Source organism: Neoarius graeffei, chromosome 5 (assembly GCF_027579695.1).
Source record: "Neoarius graeffei isolate fNeoGra1 chromosome 5, fNeoGra1.pri, whole genome shotgun sequence".
In the NCBI taxonomy this organism is placed as follows: domain Eukaryota; kingdom Metazoa; phylum Chordata; class Actinopteri; order Siluriformes; family Ariidae; genus Neoarius; species Neoarius graeffei.
The window spans coordinates 14,404,056-14,428,159 of NC_083573.1; the positions used below are offsets into that span (position 1 = coordinate 14,404,056).

Below are 24,104 nucleotides of genomic sequence, written 5' to 3' on the forward strand. Positions count from 1 at the left end.
GCAACCTGGCAGCCAAAATTCTCTCAAAATCTGCCGCTTTTAACAAAGCAAACCTGGCAGCCATGTTTGTTTACAAACTGTCAAGTTTTATATCTCTGACACATCTCTTTTCCAGTTTTTCACTGTCCATTGTTCTGTTTTTCCTCTTGTAAATACGCATGAAGAATATCTAATGAAGTTTTGGTAGCCTTTTGGGTATTCAACACACCTTCGGTTTCAGTTTTTAGTTTATTTATTTCGTGCTGGGTGGCACGGTGGTGTATTGGTTAGCACTGTCACCTCACAGCAAGAAGGTTTTGGATTCGGGCCCAGTGGCTGATGGCGGCCTTTCTGTGTGGAGTTTGCATGTTCTCCACGTGTCTGCATGGGTTTCCTCTGGGTGCTCCGGTTTTCCCCACAATCCAAAGACATGCAGGTTAGGTTAATTGGTGGCTCTAAATTGGCCGTAGGTGTGAATGAAAGTGTGAATGGTTGTTTGTCTCTATGTGTCAGCCCTGCGATGACCTGGCGGCTTGTCCAGTGTGTACCCTGCCTCTCACCCATAGTCAGCTGGGATAGGCTCCAGCTTGCCTGCGACCCTGCACAGGATAAGCGGTTATGGATAATGCATGGATGGATGGTTCATACTGTCCAGAATGTGGTGTGTTGATTCATGCTCATGTTTATCAAGTAATTTTTAATTAATTGAATGGGGAAAAAAGTCAAATCTCCACAAAAATTATTTCCACACACACCCTCTTCCTTACTCAAGAGGTCTGGGCTAAGCTCCCAATGTGCTTCAATCTGAGCAATGCCACTGATCAATGAACCCCTTCAGTGGGAACCTGGCTGCATCCAGTAGAGGTGTACCGTAAATGGGGACTGGAAGGGAAAAAAAATCCCAGGAGAGGTTTGGTTTTACTCTCATGCAGGTGGGAGTAAGTGGTCAGATACTGAGGGACAAAGAAAGGTCATATTCATTAACATGGGAGTGTATTAGATGTGGAATAGTGCTCAGACTGTGCTGTGTGTTGGCTTTAGGACATGTTTAGTCAGTAATAACCATAGGAGTGGGCATTAAAAAAGTGAAATAAAAAAAATAAAAACAATAACAGTCAAGTACATCTCCAACATACAATGGTGTGTGTATTTGAGCCATTGTAGGTTTAAAAAAAAAAAAAAAACACCCCACACGATTATGGAGCTGAGGGAGGGGGTAATATTCAGAGGGGGAAAAAAGTCAGAATTTGAGATTAAAGTCGGAAATTTACAAGAAAAAACTCCTACTATCTGAGAGAATATTCATTCATTCATCTCATTATCCCTAGCCGCTTTATCCTGTTCTACAGGGTCGCAGGCAAGCTGGAGCCTATCCCAGCTGACTACGGGCAAAAGGCGGGGTACACCCTGGACAAGTCACCAGGTCATCGCAGGGCTGACACATAGACACAGACAACCATTCACACTCACATTCACACCTACGGTCAATTTAGAGTCACCAGTTAACCTAACCTGCATGTCTTTGGACTGTGGGGGAAACCGGAGCACCCGGAGGAAACCCACGCGGACATGGGGAGAACATGCAAACTCCACACAGAAAGGCCCTCGCCGGCCACGGGGCTCGAACCCGGACCTTCTTGCTGTGAGGCGACAGCGCTAACCACTACACCACCGTGCCGCCTGAGAGAATATTATTAAGTCATATTTTTGCAAGGGGAAAAAAAATCCCTCAGAAATTCCAAGATTTAAAAAGTCACAAATTTTCAAGTAGAAAAAAAAACCTAGGTTTTTTTTCGTTGTTGTTGTTTTGATCAAGGAACTGGATCGTTTCTCTTTGCGAGGTTGGATCAATGTCATTACATCACAAAAGCCACGGCTGAGCCTAGAACTACAGGAAATACACACTGTCCTCTTTGATAGCACAAAGTGCCAAGAGGTTTTCTCCTCCATTTCCCAGAACACATTGCAGCCAGGAAGCACGAGAGGTTTTTTTTGTCGTCCCCCCCCTCATAAATTTGTGACTTCTTAATCTTGGAATTTCTGAGTTGTTGTTTTTTTTTTCCCTTCATCTGAATTTCTAAGGTTTTTTCCCCCCGTAGGAATTTGACTTGGGGTTTTTCTTCTTGTGAATGTACAACTTTAATCTCAGAATTCCTGAGGGTTTTTTTCCCCAAGGAATTTGAGTTGTTTTTTTTCCTTCTTGTGACTGGCCAACTTTAATCTCAGAATTTGAGTTTTTTTCCCCTAGGAATTTGAGGGGTTTTTTTTCTTGTGAAATGTACAACTTTAATCTTAGAATTTGAGTTTGGGTTTTTTTTCCCCCTTCTTGTGAAGGTACAACTTTAATCTCAGAATTTTTTTTTTTTTTTTTTTTTTGGGGGGGGGGGTTTCCGAGGAATTTGAGTTGTTTTTTTTCTTCTTGTGACTGTACAACTTTAACTTCAGAATTTGAGGGGTTTTTTTTCTGAGGAATACGAATTGAGTTTTTTTCCCTTCTTGTGAATGTACAACTTTAATCTCAGAATTTGAGTTTGTTTTTTTTTTCTCTGAGGTACGGTATATGAGTTGGAGGTTTTTTTTTCTTCTTCTGAATGTACAACTTTAATCTCAGAATTTGAGGGGGGGTTTTCCCGAGGAATTTGAGTTGTTTTTTCTTGTGAAAGTACAACTTTAATCTCAGAATTTGAGGGGTTTTTTTTCTGAGGAATATGAGTTGGGGTTTTTTCTTCTTGTGACTGTACAAATTTAATCTCAGAATTTGAGGGGGTTTTTTTTCTGAGGAATACGAGTTGTTTTTTTTTTTTCCCTTCTTGTGAATGTACAACTTTAATCTCAGAATTTGAGTTTGTTTTTTTTTCTCTGAGGTATATGAGTTGCAGGGTTTTTTTCTTCTTCTGAATGTACAACTTTAATCTCAGAATTTGAGGTTTTTTTTCTCTGAGGTACGGTATATGAGTTGGAGGGTTTTTTTTCTTCTTCTGAATGTACAACTTTAATCTCAGAATTTGAGGGGGGGTTTTCCCGAGGAATTTGTTGTTGTTTTTTTTCTTGTGAAAGTACAACTTTAATCTCAGAATTTGAGGGGTTTTTTTCTGAGGAATATGAGTTGTTTTTTTCTTCTTCTTGTGACTGTACAAATTTAATCTCAGAATTTGAGTTTGTTTTTTTTTTCTCTGAGGTATATGAGTTGGAGGTTTTTTTTTCTTCTTCTGAATGTACAACTTTAATCTTAGAATTTGAGTTGTTGTTTTTTTTTCTTGTGAATGTACAAGTTTAATCTCAGAATTTGACCCCCCGAGGAATTGGAGTTCTTCTTCTTGTGAAGGTACAACTTTAATCTCGAAAATTCTGAGTTTTTTTTTCTCAGAATAGTACCCTCTGCCTCAGCCCCCCTTTTTTTAAAAATACACCTACAGTGGCTCCAATAATCCTTCAAACTCCCATCCACTACAACCTGGTTAACTAAACATCTGTTCAGATAAGGGACCAGGAATGTTAACATGTTTCTTGTTGCATTCAATATGAAGTCACTGCTTGTGAAAATGGCAATACAGTCAGTCATGGCTAGTGTTTACCGGTACCTATTCAAATTGTGTAAATTTAGCCGAAAACCTTCAGCAGAAGAAAATTTCCCTCCATTTCTGTTTACTGCAAACATCCTCACACAGGTTACACGCTGCTTTCTACGTCAATGGTATTCTTACAAGTTACACACACTCTCTCTCTCTCTCTCTTTCTCTCTCTCTGACTGAGAAAGTGCATTCTTTCTTCCAGATTGCCCTTACCGTCACCCTTCAATCACTCCACACAGCGTGAAGGCCAGGTGTGATGTGTGGCATTAACAATTCTCTCGAGAAGCCCCGTAACTTTCTCTCACTCTTCAGCTGAAGCGCGTCTCATAGTGTCTCCTTCATTGAAACAAGTCTAGTGGGGGTTTTAGTGTTCATCCTGCTTGAATAATTACTTCTCAGGCCCAGGATCTCCAGCTTGCTTTGCTATAATGTGTGGTTAAAGGAGCTGTTTGTGTATTTTAAAGCCCTCTACTATTTGTTCGATGAACTGCAATCGCATGGAAAATACAGACCCTATAGGTTGTGTTCAGACTTTTGCTTGCGAGTTTACTTCTGGTGAATGAAGTGGTGGTCAGACAAACCAATTTGGCTGCCAAGACTATGTTCGCAGTTTAGAGACCAATGCACGGTCAAGATACCTTCAGAAAGCTAGATCTTTACACGTTAACGAAGAAGGATTTTTTCCTCCGAGTTGGAAAATTATCCATCTGTTGAGTTCCCCAACATATCAAACTACCTGGTGCTGCAGACATCGTTCTACACGGACAGATGAAAACCTGGAAGAGCATGGAGGAGGAGTATAACTTTTTATATGTGGCTGGGTTAAAGATCTGTGGATCCGGACACTACAAGATAAATCCTGTATTGTTTTTGCCCAGGTAAGGAGGAATTGTTGGGCTTTTTGTACATGTGTTTGCAATGATTGCTAGGACACTACAAGTTTTAGTATCGGTGTAAACTGCATGGCTGGGGAAGCAGTTTTAACTCGTGAGCTCTGCTTTTGTGATTACGTGGATCACCTCGATTATCTTATCTATCTAGTTCAGTGCAGGAGCCCAATCTACATCATCGTCCTTGTAAAGATCGCTAGGATGTCCTGATAAATAAAGTGAAAATATAGTTTACAATATTAGATTAAACTTTATTGATCCCTTTGGGAGGGTTCCCTCAGGGAAATTAAGATTCCAGCAGCATCATTACAGGATAAATAGAGAATAGAAAATAGAGAAAAAAACTTGTAGATAAATTATTTACATATACAAATATAAAAAGAATATGGGGAAGAGAGATATGGGGAAGAGAGAGGGGGAAGAAGAAAAAAAGGAACCAGCAGGAGAGGTATTGCACTTTATATTGCACATTGTCCAGTATTGCTTATTGTCAGGCTAGGCTACTGCCCTTTCCCGTCCTCTGTCCTCCTGTTACCCCTCCTCCCCCCCCAGAGAGGAGTTGTACAGTCTGATGGCATGAGGGACAAAGGAGTTTTTAAGTCTGTTCATCCTGCACTTGGGAAGGAGCATTCTGTCACTGAACAGGTTCCTCTGGTTGCTGATGACGGTGTACAGAGGGTGACTGGCATCGTCCATGATGTTCAGTAGTTTGTCCATAGGCCTTTTCTCTGCCACCGTCACCAGAGAGTCCAGCTTCATGCCGACCACAGAGCCGGCCCGCCTGATCAGTTTGTCCAGCCTGGATGTGTCCTTCTTGGATGTGCTGCCCCCCCCCCAGCACACCACGGTGTACAACAGGACACTGGCGACCACAGACTGATAGAACATCCACAGGAGTTTCCTGCAGATGTTAAAGGACCGCAGCCTCCTAAGGAAGTATAGTCTACTCTGTCCCTTCCAGTCCAAGTGGTTGGTGTTGCAAGTCCAGTTCAGCTTGCTGTCCAGCCACAGCCCGAGGTACTTGTAGGAATCCACAGCCTCCACCTCAACTCCCTCAATCAGAACTGGTCGTGACCTTGGTCTGGACCTCCCAAAGTCAATGACCAGCTCCTTCGAGGTGTTGAGCTGCAGATGGTTCCTGTTGCACCACACAGCAAAGTCCTTCACCAGGCTCCTATACTCCTCTCTGTTGTCACTGATACACCCAATGATGGCTGCGTCATCGGCGAACTTCTGAATGTGACACAGCTCCGAGTTGGAGCAGAAGTCCACGGTGTACAGGGTGAAGAGAAGAGGGGCCAGCACCGTGCCCTGGGGTGCTCCGGTGCTGCTAATCACAGTGTCAGACGTGATGTCCTTCAGCCTAACGTACTGCGGCCTGTTGGTGAGGTAGCTGGAGATCCAGGTGACCAGGCAGGGGTCCACTCGCATCCTGTCCAGTTTGTCCTGAAGCAAAAGGGGTGTTGAAGGCGCTCGAGAAGTCCAAGAAGAGGATCCTCACTGTGCCATTTCCCTTACCCAGATGCGAGTGGGGTCGGTGTAACAGGTAGAGGACGGCGTCTTCCACACCAACACCTGCCCGGTATGCAAACTGCAGACAGTCCTGGGCATGTTGTACCTGGGGTCTGAAGAAGCTGAGGAAGAGCCGCTCCAACGTCATCAGATATGGCAAACAATATAGTGATCAAACATTAAACAAAAATGCATGAGGACTTAAGCATCTTCTGAACTTGAAAACATCACGAAATAATAGAAAACGGCGAGAAAAGTGATTCGAGAATCCAAACGAAATAAGTCAGAGGAATTTACAAACCTTTCACGAAGTAATCAAACTCGAGCGTTCTTCGACTCGGCTCCCTGCCATCGCGGCGACAGGTTCAAGAGCCACTTTTCTCGTTGTCTTTTGGTAAAATCCTTTGTCCTTCCACCCTTTATCACTTCATAGGAAGAAACCTCAATATCACGGTTTGTTCAATTCAAACAGCGCAAAACGAAGCAAGCGTAGGGCATTTTAATAACTAGCAAGGCACCCCAGCGATAGTACAGTAACACTTTGTGAACAGTGAGCTCAGCTGACCACCACTTCACGTCTTGCGTATCTAAAGAGGCGGATGTAACGTCGGATGCAATCCACCACAGCTAATTAGATACCTTTTATGGAAAGCTGGGGGCAGAGCTTAATTCAAACCTGGAAAAAAATATCAGCAGAAACCTGAAACGAAGGAACTGGCTAATTATTTCATGGCACGTCAATACCACGTTCTCTTAAATACTATTGACAGAGATACAGCATGGGCGTAATGAGTTGATGAATCTCACATTTAATGAGTAAAGCAAAAAATTATTACAGCCCATCATATATGAAAAAGGAAAGGTTTATACTTTTAAACAAAGTATTATTTTAAATACAACTCGAAAGTACTTTCAACAAAGGTTGGATTCAATTTGGTTCAATTTTGTGTGTGTGTGTGTGTGTGTGTGTGTGTGTGTGTGTACACAAATGGCACATGACAGATCAAGATAGTCATGGAAACAAACCGAGGAACGTGCACCTCTTAACATCAACAGTCTTGACTTCAACAATTCTCGCTCGCTCACTTATTTTTCTTCTTCTGATCTTCTCGCACAAAGCTCTCCATTGGGGAAAAAAAAAAAAAGAAAGTAATTTACCTGTCTAGATCTGCACATTTTTGACTGCTCTGTGCCGCTGTTTTCTCTCTTGGTCTTTATAATATTTCTGTCTCGATCATGCAGCATGCGCTTTGTCTCCGTGATGCAACTCTGATTCTATGAATCTGCTGAGCTGAAACGGAGAACTGGCATTAAATCTAAACAATGGAGACGACAATGATAATGATGATGATGACAAGGATATGAATATGACGGAAAGATGCTTTAAAATTGGACGCATCATTTTAGTTGTATTCACATAATCATAGCAGCGAGGAGTGAAGTGAAACATCATCGACATGGGGAAGGCGTTTCGTCAGGAATGACATTCAGGCATGGAAACACTTGGCTGCTCAGCCAGGCACCATTTGCCTGATGCACAGATTAGCCCACAGATTAGATTTGGAGGCGTGCACAACAAAGCGTCTGAGTTTCTGGAAGCTACTCTTTCCCATAAACCCCCACGCTCTTTTACGAAGCAGAGACAGGAATATGCTTCGCTGCAGGAGCTCTGAAAATGACGAGATAGCAAGGTGGAACAACGGCGACTCAGCAGGTACGGTGTGATCCAAATGCAGGATTTTCAAAGAAACAAAGAAAAGCCGAAACACAAAACAAGGCAGAACACAAAGACAACAAGAAACTAGGCCAGGAATCAGACAAGAAGAGCAGTTTATGGAGATCTTTATACTGCCTTCATGCTTTGTTGGAAATGTCACAATTAGGAAGTGAATCTGCTTCAACTTGCACTTTTCTATGAGCCTTGACTGTCAATAACAAAACGTCAGGGTGTTTACAGTCCATGGTAACATTTTAAGCAGTCATTTTAGATGTTTCATGCTTTCATTCACAAGAAAATCATCGCAAGACACACCAAAACGTAGTGTACCCTACATCCGTCGACTTAGACCCATCATGCATTGCAGCCTGTCGCGTGAACTGTAGAGTTTTATTTTTAAAAAAAAGTCTTATTTTATTTTTGTTGTGGAGAGATATTCGTGACAATGTATAATCCAAAAATAGCATGTTGCTGTCCATGTTCTGGTGTTTGTTTATGCGACGATGATAATAATTACGAATATCTGGCGCATCAGTATGTAGCAGCGTGACATCCTGCTCGTGTCAGAAATTTACCAATGGCATTCGAGACAACAATTCACTAAGTTCATGATTCGATTCACGATAACTTTTCAAATATTTTTGAAAAAAAATTATACAAAGAAAATTTTATTACAAAAAAAGCAATATTTATTTTCCTATTATCAACTAATTATATTCCTTTTGTGAAATAAAAAAACATTTAATTTTCTTAACAATAATTATTTACCCACATTTGTAAACACTGGAGTAAAATATAATAGCCTATTAACTAAAATATTCCTTTTATTAATTAATAATTAATTATTATATTAATAATTAAACAAATCAGCCTTTTCTTCATAAACTTTTATGAATATTTGTACTCCGTCCAAATGCTTCTCTTGAGCTTTCAGCGGTCTGTAAAAAGAGAGCTCCACTTTCTTATTAAATCTATTTGTACAGCCAATCACACAACAGCTCGTTCCCATTTTAGAGCTGTTTTTTGTGTGTTTTCGCAGCATGAGAGCTGCGTTACTTCCACCTAAGGTGAAGTCACGTGTATTCCCGCTGTTGTATGTTATTGCTCCCCTCTGCTGTCTGATCAATGCAATTACAGCTAGGAAAAACTAAGAGATTACGCAGCCTGATAATAATCACAACTCATTTTTTATACCATTGACTCGAATTGTCAAAAATTTGTATCACGATTGTATCACAAAAAAAGGTGTATATAAACCAATCAAGAGTAGAACACAAAAATACCTAAACATATGGTTAGAAATCCCCCCCCCCAAAAAAATGGGAGAAAACAAAAGCCCACCATTGTCAAAGTTAATTTACAGTGGTGCTTGAAATTTGTGCACCCTTTAGAATTTTCTATATTTCTGCATATATCAGATTTTCACACAAGTTCTAAAAAGAGATAAACAGAACCTAAATGAGACAAAAATATTTCAGTTGAGAGTACGCTGTGCGCATTTTGGCTGCTGCTTCTCACTGGAGCTTTTTCCTTTTTATTTTTTCCCCCTTCGTTTTTCTTTTTGTGATCGCATGATTTGATGTTTGTTCAAATGTTCTTTGTTTGAGTGTTTTGTCCGCCGGTTGTGGTGTAGCACTGGACCCAGTTTTGGCATCGGTTCCCTTCAGGCCTTGGTCTGCCATGGGTGATGCCTGTGCTCTTTGCTTTGGACTGCAGTGAGCTCATTGCTCTTTTTAACACTGGTGAAGGGGAAAGCACCGAAACACTTGGTGGATTGGTCCTCGGAAAGAGAAAAAGCTTTCACGGCTGTAAAGGCTGCTTTGGCCAAAGCAACGATGCTGGCGCACCCATTGCCTGATGCACCTATTGCCATCACTACGGACGCTTCGGACTATGCAGTTGGCGGGGTGCACGAGCAGTGGGTGGATGGTGCCTGGCAGCCACTCGCTTTCTTTAGCCGCCAGCTACGCCTGCCTGAACGTAAATACAGCACTTTTGACCGGGAGCTGCTGGCACTCCACCTGGCCAGCCGACACTTCCGTTCACTGCTGAAGGGGCGACAGTTTACAGCTTTTGTCGACCACGAACCCCTTACGTTTGCCATGGCTAAGGTGTCTGAGCTGTGGTCTGCCCGCCAACAGCGTCAACTCTCTTTCATCTCTGACTTCACCACGGACATACAACATGTTGCAGGCAAAACCAACCTTGTGGCTGACTGCCTCTCTCGCGCCACTGTGGGAGCCGTCCATCTGGGGCTTGACTACTCCCACATGGCAGCCGATCAGGCCACTGACCCCGATGTGCTGGCATTTAGGACAGCTGCCACTGGACTGCAGTTATCAGAGATTGCTTTTGGTGATGGTGGCAACATACTGCTTTGTGATGTTTCCACTGGGCAGCCGCAGCCCATCGTGCCCACGGCATGGAAACGACGAGTTTTTGAGGATGCCTTTCGGCCTTAAAATGCCGCCCAGACCTTCCAGCGCCTCATGGACTCCGTACTGCGTGATCTGCCTTTTCTGTTTGTTTACCTGGATGACATCCTTTTGGCCAGCACTTCCAAAACCGAGCACCTGGCCCACTTGCGGATCCTTTTTGAGCGTCTCAGTCAGCACGGACTTATCATCAACCCAGCTAAGTGCCAGTTTGGTTTGACCACCATTGACTTCCTGGGTCATCACGTCACCAAGGACGGGGCCGTGCCACTCCCGTCTAAGGTTGCCGCGATCTCAAACTTCCCACGGCCCGTCACGGTGCGGTCCCTGCAGGAGTTCCTGGGAATGGTGAACTTTTACCACCGCTTTATTCCCGGTGCTGCTGCAATCATCTGGGGTTATCCAGTGCTCTGAGCAGCGGTGCTTCTATGCTCACTTTGTGGATCCATAGCACGGTGTTTCAGGCAATGTTGCCCGGTGGCATCACGGCGGCTGTACAAGCAATGCGAGAGATACTTTTGTGCGCCTTTAGGTGGGACTGTAGGCAGCTACACCACTGGAATTATGTCCTAACCCTCTTTTGGTGGACTCCCCCCCCCCCATGGTAAAGCAACCTTGGGTGGGAGAAAGGCCAGGGTTTCCCATACACAAACCATTGTGTGGCGCAGCGCCACACAATGGATTCCTAGTGCCACACAATCAGACTCGCGATTTTGAAAAAAAAAAAAATTCCGTTGCGTATCGTTCTGTTCATTCATAGTGCTCTTTCTTCTCATTCACGCGCGCACACACAGAGACAGACGGAGAGGCGTGCTAATTAAAAATAACCAGGGATGAGAATTTTCTGCTGATTGGCGGATTTCCGACTTTTTCAGACCAAAATGATCGTTTTTGAGATTGATGTAAACCCACTGAGAAATTTTCGGGGGGTATGGTTAACGATCTGTGGTCACCTTATAACGCAGACATCCCAAGTGTCCCGGAAGTTCCAGGAGTCTCCCGCATACTGATAGCGGCTCCCTGATGCCCGCACATTGGAGAATATCTCCCGGAATCTAGAGCAAGCGAGCAAGCGCGTGCACGGGAAACATTAATGTCTGCCTCGCGCATATGACGGAGTGCGCGAGGGAGCGCGAGAGAGAGCGCATGCTAGACAAAGAGCATCCTGATTGGGTTACTCAGCAAAATAAGCCAATCAGCTTTCAGTGTGGGCGGGCTTCTCTTTTCTCGAGGACCGAAGCTTTCAGTTGAATCAGTGCAGCCTACAGGATCGTCATGGAGAGAGCGCGCGCGCCCCAAAAAACCAAAATACAAAACCCACTTCAGCTCAGATTACACAAAAGAATCTCCCTGTCTAATAAGGGTCAACAATAATGACAGTTTTGCGTGATGTACTGTTTGCAGCAGTGATTTCAGCATTACCCATGGTGGCTTAAATGATTGTAAAGGACATGTTGAGGTGAGGAGTGTCATGTCATGTGCATTATATTTAGGTCTACAACAGGCTGGCATGAAAAGACCAAACTTACTGAAGATTTCCATAAAGTAACAATGTATGAATATACATCATATATATCACATATATATCAAATACACATCATATACAAGTGTGTATCTTTTATAAATGGGGTTAGCTTATCTAATGTAGCATGTTGGGGAGAATCATAGTATCATATCTATATTTCTGATAAAATTTTAGGTATGATACCGTGTATAACTCTCCTACTTATTGCTCATTTCATAGGGGGACGGAATTGCTGGCATGTGCCGCGCGGGAGCGTCTGCCCAAACTTTAGGCTGAGATGAACTTATAGTTTTTGATTTTAAAAAAATTTCCAATATGTAATGCCCATTGTACATGCCTGTTCTTTAATTCAAAATCACCATCTTGATCTTCAAATTGACCATATGGTATCTGTATTACATTACACAACATCCTGTCCAGATAAAATCTAGTTTGTACACACAACAGTTGAAAGGGAAGTGATAAGTGATGTTGAATGTTGCCTGCTTAATATGCAAGACCTCCTGCTAGCATGATAACATCAGAAGAAAGCTTAAGAGAATTATATGATAGAACTTTTTTCTGGTTTGCACTTCATTTTAAAGGATTAGAGTATTCAAAGACATGAATAGCAAAAATGCAGAAATATAATACTGTAGAGCTCGTTTATATTAAAAGGTGCATTGATTTTTTTGAAATCATCAAATGTGAATTGATTAAAAACAAGTCTCTTGTACCATATTAATCATTTTCACCTGGTAGTCCACCAAGAAGGGGAATTTTTATTTCCAAATACATTGCAACTTTTTGCTGATAAAATTAATGGTTTTGGGGTATAAAAAAAAAAGCCAAAAATCATTAGCTCCCTGCCCCTGGGCCCCACTGGGTGCCTGCGGCCCCCAAACCCCTGGCTTTTTTCAGACTTTAATATTTTTCATTCTCATCCCTGAATAATGCAGCCTTCCCGATTCGCCTTCCGACCCCTTATTTTAAAAGGTAGCCTACGTCGTGCTCGTGATGAGCTTTATCATAGCCTTCTTGGCTTACAGGAAACGGACATCCCGGAGTCAGACTATAAACCAATTTTGATGCATACAGTAGCAGCTTGACGCGAGGAACCGGCCTTATTGCATTATCCCGTTTATCCCGCTTCAGCATTCATGCAAGTTTATTAATATGGCTTGACATTCACAATAAATAAGGATTTCCCACTAGCCTAAATAAAATGTTATACTCGCAGGGATGCCTAGTTGATGCTATCTGAAGCATAAAATCTGAATATTTTAAGAAACATCTTTATTAGCTTTATTGGCGAAGTAGCTAAACCATCACTGCACTGGATTTCTCAGCTATGAATAGGGTAAGCACATAGAAATTCAGTATTCCTTTATTTTTTTTGATGTAATGGAAATTTAGTGCTTTGATGAAAATGTACTTTATCCATAGATTAAAACAGACCTCAGGAATAGGCTCCAAGGGGAACACCTGGCAGCCTGCTTACGAATCTCCATAAATGGTCCCGAACCCAATGACTTCCCTTACGATAGGGCACTTGAGTTTTTTTTCAGGAAGCCACGCAGAATTAAATGTTCTGATAGGGCATGCAGGCTTTGCACCAATTAGGGTAATGCTTTTTCATTATTGTTAGTTGCCTTGGTGTTACCTTAAGTGGTTTCTTACATCCAATTATGATATTTTACTTTATTATTATTTTGTTACATTATACTATTTATTTCATTTTAGTATTGGTTGAGGTAAGTGTTGAGTTCAATATTTAAAATAAAAACCTCCAGCTTGTTTTTTGCAATTTATTCCTTGAATGTCAACTAAAGAATGATTGAAATATTGCCACCAAAAAGGCAAAAAACTAAACTTTAACTTCAATTTTGGTGAGTAATTTTCATAAATTTAAAAGACATGTTTTCCACCAACAGCAAGCCCAGCAAACTAATGGCCTGCCCTGTAATGTAAAGTTGGGTCGAGGAATGAAACCAGGCAGGGTTCTGGTAAAAATTGTTTTAGCTGTCTTCTCTTAAAGAACTTAAAAGAATTTAGATTGAACTGAATAATCTCAAATGCTTCTTGTAGCTTTAAAATAGTCCCAGCAGGTGACTCTGAAGAAAAATACTGTGTGTTTGAACACCGCCCGCTGTAAACACTTTGCATACACCCCAATGACCGACTCCACCGACCGCCATGACACCACCGCGCACGATTCCCTCATCGGCACAGTGGAGCACCACAAGTTGCTACCTGGTCTGTGGGAAACACTGAAGGCGCTATATAAATTGAGATTATTATTATAATACTTGGTCATTTATTTCAGAAAACCAATCAATTAGTTTCTCTTTGAACTTGTGTGAAAATCTGATGTTTTACATCACATTTATGCAAAGAATTTCGACAATTCGAAAGGGTTCATAAACTTTCAAGCACCACTGTATTTATGCCTGATATTTACTGATGACAAATCTGTAACCTAGCTAACTGAAAAACAAAATCCTATAAATGTCAGCTTGGACCTTAATGTGTTCTGTTGATGGAATGTTCAGGAATAAAAGCTTCATGACTCTAATAAACAGCCAGAATATTCTTATGTTAAAACATGGGCCTAATATTTGAAGAGTTGAATTAGGTTCATAAAATAAATCTGCGCCGAGAGAATTTATTTTATTAGTTCCAAAGGAGGCTGACTGCAAAACATTTCAAAGCCTCTGATTAATTGTGTTCAGTATCTCTGAACCATTTTATAGAAATGGAAGAAAGCCTGGTAACCCGATGTGGTTACCAGGGTTCAAAATAAGCACGTGGAACTCGCTACTCAGTGCGAGTACACACATTCCCAATCTCTGCGCATACAACCCCCAACATCTCCCGACATTCTTGAATATCCTCGACAGAGATCTTATCCCTGACAGTGAGAGAGGACTCGCCAAATAAGACATGACTTGCCAAATTTTGTGGGAAGCTTGTTCCATCCACCATATTCTCAATTCCTGAATCCAGTTGAAGAATTCTATTCTGCATAGAGCCTGAAAATCTATGGTCATCGACCTCAAGACTGCAATGGATGCTGTTTTTGATGACATGACAGCAGGACATTGCAGGGCATGGCTACGGCATGCAAGAAGATTTTCCCCCCATTGTATCACAAGGGAAAATACCTCTGTGTGTTCCAGTTTCCTCCCACAGTCCAAAGACATGTGAATTAGGTCAACTGGTGACTCTAAATTGCCCACAGATATGCGAATGAATGACCTGGCCTAGTGGTTAGCGTCTCCACCTCCTGACCAGGAGATTGCGAGTTCTACTTGCGGTCGGGTCATACCAAAGATCATTTATCAAAATAGCACCTACGGTCATCTGATGAGGCGCCACAATACAGATGTGAGTAGATTGTCAAACTCTTGCGGTTACCAGAGGACTGGCTCACCACTGAAACCATCCATCCATTATCCGTAACCACTTATCCTGTACAGGGTCGCGGGCAAGCTGGAGCCTATCCCAGCTGACTATGGATGAGAGGCAGGGTACACCCTGGACAAGTTGCTAGATGATCACAGGGTTGACACATAGAAACAACCATTCACACTCAGTCAATTCAAAGCCACCAATTAAGCTAATCTACATGTCTTTGGACTGTGGGGGAAACCAGAGCACCCGGAGGAAATCCACGCAGACACGGGGAGAACGTGCAAACTCCACACAGAAAAGCAGCCGTTGGGCACTGGGCTCGAACCCAGAACCTTCATGCTGTGAGGCAATAGTGCTAACCACTACGCCACCTTGTGCCCCCATAACCCTAGCTATGTAATAGGTGAGAGGCCAATGGCGATGGAAACAAAGATCGGTGCCACCCAATGCGCCTCAAGGGCATGGTTAGTACCGGGACGAGACCATCCCAGGACCTGGGATGGGAGGGACTTTGACTTTTGACTTGCCAAACACGAGCAAAAATCTACACCAATTGACTATATTTTGTTCTATAGGCGGCTGAAAAACATTTTGACCAGTTTGTTCATTCTGGACCCTGGTGGTTACGGTTCTGTTCTAGTGACCAGAAGGATGCGAGTTCAAATCCCACCAGTGCCAGAGAGCCCCTGTTGGATCCTTAAGCCAAAACGTATTCACTCACCAGAGGAATGAGTATAAACCTAAACAGGTGTTGTATATGCCTACGTGAAAAGTGAAAATAAAAAACATGCCACATTTGCCGTCATTAAAACCACATCATGCTGCTACTATTCCTTAAACAAACAAAAAAATGCTTCCAAAGCTGAATTGAAACCACTCTGAGGAACTGCACAATCATGTGCGAGTCCAGAGATCAGGAAGAATGAAGCTTCATGCCGAAAGTATGAATCAGGAGCAGGTTAAAAATTAAGATCAATCTTTGCTTGACCGATAATTACGGCATAAAATTATTGCCTCTTGGACCAACCACATCCTGCAATTTCACTTCATCACTCAGGACTAATAGTGGTGTAAAGCAGGAACACAAACAGATGAGCACACCGTCAGACTCCATCCATCTCTCCCTCTCTCTGCTTGTGAGGCGGGAATGCAATGCATGAATGCAATTATATGTTTCCACGACCTCCCGCTCGGCTCTTCCATTGTCCGCTGCTGAAATACAGAAAGGTTTTTTTTTCTCTCTAAATAATTTCACAGCACAGAACTCACTTGCATTTCCCTTTTTTCCCCCCTGTGCCTTCACAGCCTCCTCTGAGACTTTCAAATAAACATTACACTATAGTGCTACCAGGGAATGAGCAATAATTAGCAAAAATAACTGAACAGACGCACTTGGTGCTCTTTCGCTCTTTCGTCAGCTGCACCCGAGATTCGAGCGAAGCCGAGAAGTTAATCTAACAAAAGGCTTTGGGATTCTGCTCATGTGGGAGGATTTCACTTGATTGCCATTTTGAATGCCGTGGTGGAAGGTGGGTTCACTTCTTTTAATTAAATGTCAACATCTTTATTTTAGCGCGAGAATTATGCGCCCATGGGCCTGGATCAAAGGATAAACCGTGGCTTATGGTGAAGGCGTTTGAGAGAGTGTCAAGTGGAGATACCATGTTTTGAACAACATAAGGAGGAGGAAAGCCTACGGTTCACACCTCTGTGATGCCAATGTTGGCTGACGAGCATCTGTGAAAGGCAACGGAGCTCGGGACAAATTGGTTCGCATAAAGCCTGGGACGTTTCTACATCTAATTTTCTGCAAAGGAAAACTTCAGTCCTCTGGCCTGCTCCTTCAAATCATTTGTGTCATTGATGCATGTTAGTGTTTTCTATGTGCGTGTGTGTGTGTGTGTGTGTATTACAGTGAATGCAAAGACTATTTTTACGGTCTGCAGGCAATCTAGCCCTCTGGCAGGAGTAAATGTTGACGGAGTCCAGGCGAATGATGAAAACAGATTCGAGTGAACGACTCGCGTACTGCTCTCCACCAAATAAACAAATTGAGGTGATTAAATGGACGAGGCCAATGAAAGCTAAAGTAATAGCAGTGGCACTCGCCGAGTAGGGATCGTCATGCTGCTTTGCCTATGTGTGTGTGCATGCATATGTATGCCTGTGTGTGTGTGTGTGAGAGAGAGAGATGGATTGGAGTGATCTCAAGAGTACACAGTGTGTTTCTGCAAACCTGAGCTTAAGGGCAAAACAGCCACAGAGACTCTGGAAACGAGGAATCAGCTGTTAGGTGTGTGATTCAAACCGTTCACGTTCACACGTGTACACACACAACTCCATATTACACTTCTCTTTCTGCGACTCTCTCTCGCTTGTCCATTTCTCTTGTCTCTACTCAGTCTATTTGAGAGCAGACACTTTGGGGGGGGGGGCCCAAGGACGGGTCTGACAACCACTGGTCTAAATAAACCCATCTTTCTTTCTGTCATGCGCCCCCTCTCTCTCTCTCGCAGGGCTTAGGCCCATCTTATTTCACTCTCCATCTGCAGCCTGCATTCTCCCTTGTTCTTCTTAGGTAGGCTGGTAGCACCTTCTCTCTCCCTCTCCATGGAATGAGTTTTTCCTATCCAGTACTCCAGGAGCAGAAAAGATGCCATGTAAATCTGCTATCAAAAGTCTCATCTGATTTGCCAGATGACACGATGTGATCAGACCTCTCTCTCTGTCTTGCTCATCCATTTCTCTTGTTTCCACTCTTGGTCTATTTGAGAGCAGACGCTTGGGGGGGGGGGCCCAAGGACGGGTCTGACAACCACTGGTCTAAATAAACCCATCTTTCTTTCCATCATGCACTCGCTCTCTCTCTTTCTTGCAGGGCTTAGGCCTATCTTACACTAGGTTCAGACTGCAACCTGAAACGACCCATATCTGATTTGTTGTGAAATCCGATTTTTTTGTTAGGCCGTTCACATTACCAATTATATGAGACTTGTATGCGATCTCCAATATGAACGGAAAACGACCCAAAAGTGTCCCGCATGCGCAAATTGACACGTAATAAGCACATCTACGTAATACGTAAACAAAAAAAAGTGCACTCTTCAAGTTTGCAAGTAAAGCATGGAGATGAGGCGAGACCTGGAGATGTGGTTTTTGTGGCGGCGGCGGAACTCACACAATAATCTGATTAATGTGGGCAGCAGACTAATGAGACCGAAGGTGTCAAATTACTGGAAATTTCCAGAACAATCTTATAATCTTGTAATACAGGATGGTTTAAGTTATAAATCAGTTATAGAAACTGTTTTATTTAATCAGGCTAACAGATCAACATCCAGGTCCCTACCAAATCCACCATTAGCTTGATCAATTCTATGAAAGTCTATTTAAATTCTGAAAACTGTACAAATGTTGTTGTTTTCCACCAAAGAGGCGGGATTAGCCAACGCAGAATAGTGACATTTGTCTCTTGTTGATGACGTGTAGGTCGCATGAATGCGACCTGTCCGGTCAGACTGCAGTCGCATGTGAAAATAACAGATATGCATCGGAATTAGAACCAAGCGGCCTGGGTCGCATGTGAAAAAAATCGGATCTGTGTCGTTCAGATTGTCAATAACAAATCGGATACAGGTCGCATATGGGCAAAAAAATCGGATATGGGTCGTTTCAGGGTGCAGTCTGAACGTAGCCTTACGCTACGTTCACACTGCAAGGCTTAATGCTCAATTCCGATTTTTTTGTGAAATCCGATTTTTTTGTGAGGTCGTTCACATTAACAAATATATGCGACTTGTATGTGATCCTCAGTATGAATGAAAAGCGACCTAAAAGTGTTCCGCATGCGCATTGCAGGATACGACGACGTCACATGCAGTGAGCATGACCAGTGTTTACGGAAGTAAAACCGCCCGGTTGCGGTATGACCCATCCAATCTAGCTTGAATAGCCGTATCCCCCCAAATGGAAATCAGCTCCCTAACCTCTGCGTCCTTCCATTGAGAAGATTCAGAACCTTCACAGCCCGAAGCGTCCCTCGCATTGATGTCATGCGCAGGGGCGAAGATACGTTTTTTGAACTGGGGGGACAAAAAACTGGGGGGGACAAAGCTGCCAGCAAACCAACCCCAACCCCGATATGCCTGTCAAACTTGTTGTGGGTTACCATAGCAACCAAGCTCGAGCTCGCAACCTGTGCAGTCTGCGCAGCTCAACCAACCGAATATCAGTCTTTGTTTTGTTTTATGTGAATTGTTGCAACTATGTATACACTGCTGTGCACCTCAATAAACCAAATGGTAATTAGTCTTTTGATTTTTCCATGAGGTTTGCCTTATGTAAAGAAAGACAGCATAGACGTTTTTTCCTCCCTATAAGTGGGGGGGACCGAACGAGGTGAATTTAAATCTGGGTGGGACGAGTCCCACCCTCTATCTGCGCCCGTGATTATGCGCCATGTTGTTGTAACTTTTTTTGAGAGACCCGCCGCCTACTTCAGCACAGAATAGTGACGTTTGTGGCTTGTTGATGACGTGTAAGTCGGATGAATGCGACCTGGTGGTTCAGACTGAAGTCGCATATGAAAAGAGAGGATAGGAATCGGAATTAGGACCACATATCCAAACGGCCTGGGTCGGATTTGAAAAAATCAGATCTGTGTCGTTCATATTGTCAATAAAAGATCGGATACAGGTCACATATGGGCGAAAAGATCGGATTTGAGTCACTTCAGCCTGCAGTGTGAACGTAGCCTTATCACTCTCCATCTGCATCTTGCATTCTCCCTTGTTCTTCTTAGCTGCAACTCTAGGTAAGCTGGTAGCACCTTCTCTCTCTCTCTCTCTCTCACCCCATCATCACCTCTCTATGGAATGAGTTTTTCCCATCCAGTACTCCAGGGGCAGAAAGGACGCTATGTAAATCTGCTATCAAAAGTCTCATCTGATTTGCCAGATGACATGATGTGATCAGGTCTCTCTCTCTCTCTCTCATCCATTTCTCTTGTCTCTACTCTTGGTCTATTTGAGAGCAAACACTTTTTTTTTAGGGGGGGCACAAGGACGGGTCTGACAACCACTGGTCTAAATAAACCCATCTTTCTTTTTGTCATGCGCCCCCTCTCTCTCAGGGCTTAGGCCCATCTTATTTCACTCTCCATCTGCATTCTCTCTTGTTCTTCTTAGCCACAACTCTAGGTAGGCTGGTAGCACCTTTTTTCTCTCCCTTCTCCTCTTGTGTGTGTGTGTGTGTGTCTCTCTCTCTCCCCATCATCATCACCTCTGTATGGAATTAGTTTTTCCCATCCAGTACTCCAGGGGCAGAAAGGACACCATGTAAATCTGCTATCAAAAGTCTCATTTGATTTGCCAGATGACATGATGCGATCGGATCTCTCTCTCTCTCTCCCTCTCCCTCTGTCTGCACCGTCTTCTGCCTCCCCCACTGCTTCATGTCACCAAAGAGATTAATGAGTATGATCGCCGAACCGCCTCCCAGCCTCAGCTGTCCAATGAAGAGCCCTGTGAATAACCCCCACACACACTCTCTCTCTCTCGCACAAGCTTCACACATCCGATCATGCATAACAAACACACACTGGGAGCTGAACCACATGCTAAACTGTGGGATGCCACATGATCTGGTGAGCGCAATTTATTACAGCGTAGCAAATTATATTTCAACCCCACGCATCAAGCCAGCATGAATGAGAGCAGAAAAAAAAATTCGGGGATCCAAAACAATGGAGGAAATGAGCTATGAAAATGATTAGAGCTCATTACTAATCGAAAAGCCGTCTGAAACGAAACAGAAAAGCAAGTGCTAGGAAGAGATTCGAATTCAGATTGTGCCCGTTATCTAAATTAAGTGAGAACATTCGAGCTCAAACAGCTTTGTAGCTAAATCTTTCTAACAACAGCAATCCACACATATGGAAGTCAAATCCTTAGCTGTCACTGTAAAAAAAAAAAAAAAACAGGGACGTGTGATATGGCTGCAGTCCAGCATAGTGATTACTCCACTCATACAACTCACTGACAGGTGGTGTAGGTGTGTTAACCATCACTACATCGGACTGTGGCTAGACAGGTGCACAAGTGAGCCCAGCTTTTACTACAGAACTCCCTTGAGATGCACTTATCATGGGATGGCAAGCGTGAAACATGCCGCCCTATTGGGGATTGCACACACACACCAGGAAAAACGGAGGAAGAGGAAGAGGAGGGCACGTGTAGGCAACGCCATCCATCCTGCCAGAGGTGACATGATGAACTCCGCAATGCTCATCTCTCATCAAGGATCACACAAAGTGCAGGGAGCTCTGCACAACCGGTTGGTACAGAAAAAGCAAAGAACTCCTGAGAAAATTCATGACAAAAAGTATTTAGTATGGTCATTCTGATCTTGGTTTATGGGCTTGTAAAGCTCGACATGAACAGAAGTAGCTGTATGGAGGTTGGATATACAAGTGATTTTTTTTTAAAGCAAGTTCATGAGGGAAAAAAAAACAACTATCAAGGGAAATAAGGAAAGCTGGAATTGATTGATGACAGGAAGCAGTGAGTGTCATCCAAGCAGGCTACAGTAGGAAGCAGAACAATGAGAGAGAGAATGAAGAGAGGAAAGGGATGTCTTCTCCACAGCTGACACATCGTCTACTGAACCAACACCAACAGTGTCCCCAAATGGGCCAGTTCTACCAATACCGCCCCACTGGACACCTCCGAAAGGTCGCAATGAGTCAGTCATGCCCAGTGTCCACCTCTCTAGAGAATGAATGAAGAGAAGATAGGGTTACGGCTTCATCCCAAATCACACACCATCATACCATCAACACAGTACAATAGTACTACAGGTGCATTACTTCCTATTTAGTCCACCTATTTACACAGACACGCGCTTTGGAACACAGCCTTGTTATGACGTCATACTACACCGACTCACTAAATACCCAGCTTTGTATCTCAAAGTCCTTGTTTGGAAAGACCAACTTATGCAAATAAATAAATAAATGTTTATATTATAGTCTATGAATATTTACTATCATATTCGAATGCATTCTAAGTGTCAGGAATGTCAGTCAATTCAAGCTGAATGAAGCACAAAATGAAAGTAAAAGAAGCACTATAGTGCTCTGCACAGCCTGGAGGAAGTCAGTAGTGATCTTGGCTGAAATCAGAAAGCATTTCTGTGCGTCTTGAGAGACGTCTCCTTCTATAAATTATGTCATGTGGAGGAAATGAATGTTGTGAGAAAGCCTACAGTAGGAAGTGGGAGCCTGAGTGCACGCTGATTTACCGGTACGCATGCGCACTGCTGGCTCACTATAATGCACGAGAATGAAGAAAGAATGCACGAGAGGAGTCTGAAATGGAAGCTTGTGCATAAACAAACAAACAAACAAACAAACAAACAAACAGTGATCCAGGTTGTTGCATGCACAGCCTGTTGGATGAAAGGGACAGAGAAGGAAGGAAGGAAGGAAGGAGGTGCTCTGAACTCTTACCTGTGTGCAAGAAGGACACGAGGAGTAATAGTGTGAAGAATACACTGCAGTACTTCCAAACGGATGAAAATGCCATTTCAGCTCTATTTCCTTACTTAAGTCCTCTTCGAGATGGGTGAAGTTTCTTTCTGAACTCCAACGTGAGCTGGAATCGAGTGCTTGTTACATTACTAACGCCACTCTGGATAGTGATGCACTGAGAGCTGAGCGACTGCTGGATGGGTTTCCACTGTAGATTTCACCCTGCTGCCAACTGACAGCTGAAGGGGGCGTGGTCAATTCCCATCTCGACCAATAGCCTCGTAGTGGGCGGGGTTAACGTGGCAATTTAAAGCGAACCACAGGCGGGGTTTTGTTTGACAATTTGAACTTGAGGAGGGGGAAAAAGAAACACACTCACTCACTCACACACACACACACACACACATTAAGCCTCCTTTTTAAAATAATTGAAATCAATGCGCCATAAAGCTGATTAACTACAGGCATTAGGCACATTACAGAGCACAGGATGTGCTTTACAATCCCAACACTTTACAGCCTCCTGAGGCTTTTCTAATCAAATGTGCATTGTCTTGAAGGTTGCTTGGATTTATAAAATATAAGATTTATCATTTTTCGTGTGTCTGTGTGTGTGTGTGTTTTTTTTAATCCAAATTCATTAGCTTGACTTCATTTTGGGAGTTGGTGCAGGATGTACAGAGAGCTCGTCATAAAGGCGCTGCTTGGATGGGATAGGTACAAAGCTTGCGTTTGGCGACACCAACAGGCCAATCCAGAGAACTGCAACCCGAAAGCAGCAGAAGGAGGAGGAAGAGGGGTGCACTGCCGACAATGATATCTTCTTAGCAAGTCAACTTTATCCTGTTCTACAGGGTCGCAGGCAAGCTGGAGCCTATCCCAGCTGACTACGGGCGAAAGGCGGGGTACACCCTGGACAAGTCGCCAGGTCATCACAGGGCTGACACATAGACACAGACAACCATTCACACTCACATTCACACCTACGGTCAATTTAGAGTCACCAGTTAACCTAACCTGCATGTCTTTGGACTGTGGGGGAAACCGGAGCACCCGGAGGAAACCCACGCAGACATGGGGAGAACATGCAAACTCCGCACAGAAAGGCCCTCGCCGGCCATGGGGCTCGAACTCGGACCTTCTTGCTGTGAGGCGACAGCGCTAACCACTACACCACCGTGCTGCCCTGAACTTTATCTGGTGGTTCCTATTATAGGCTTACAATAAATCAGATATAAGATTACGAAAGCAATTTCAAGACATTTGACTAATTTCAGGTTAGCTTGAAGGTTAGCAGATTTTTTTTTTTTAGAAAGAAGCAAGCCAGGGCGGCACGGTGGTGTAGTGGTTAGCGCTGTCGCCTCACAGCAAGAAGGTCCGGGTTCAAGCCCCGTGGCCGGCGAGGGCCTTTCTGTGCGGAGTTTGCATGTTCTCCCCGTGTCCGCGTGGGTTTCCTCCGGGTGCTCCGGTTTCCCCCACAGTCCAAAGACATGCAGGTTAGGTTAACTGGTGACTCTAAATTGACCGTAGGTGTGAATGGGAGTGTGAATGGT

The 24,104-nt window shown here is 43.4% G+C and overlaps 1 protein-coding gene across 1 annotated transcript in view; it reads right to left on the reverse strand.

The window, feature by feature from the left end:
• The window catches only part of cadm4 (cell adhesion molecule 4), a 430,262-nt gene extending 407,495 nt beyond the window's left edge, over positions 1-22,767 (reverse strand). Inside the window, exon 1 of the mRNA XM_060921239.1 lies at positions 22,531-22,767. Within this exon, the coding sequence (XP_060777222.1) occupies positions 22,531-22,606 (76 nt within the window). The 5' untranslated portion in view covers positions 22,607-22,767. The remainder of the gene's footprint in view (positions 1-22,530) is intronic.
• Positions 22,768-24,104: the final 1,337 nt, after the last annotated feature.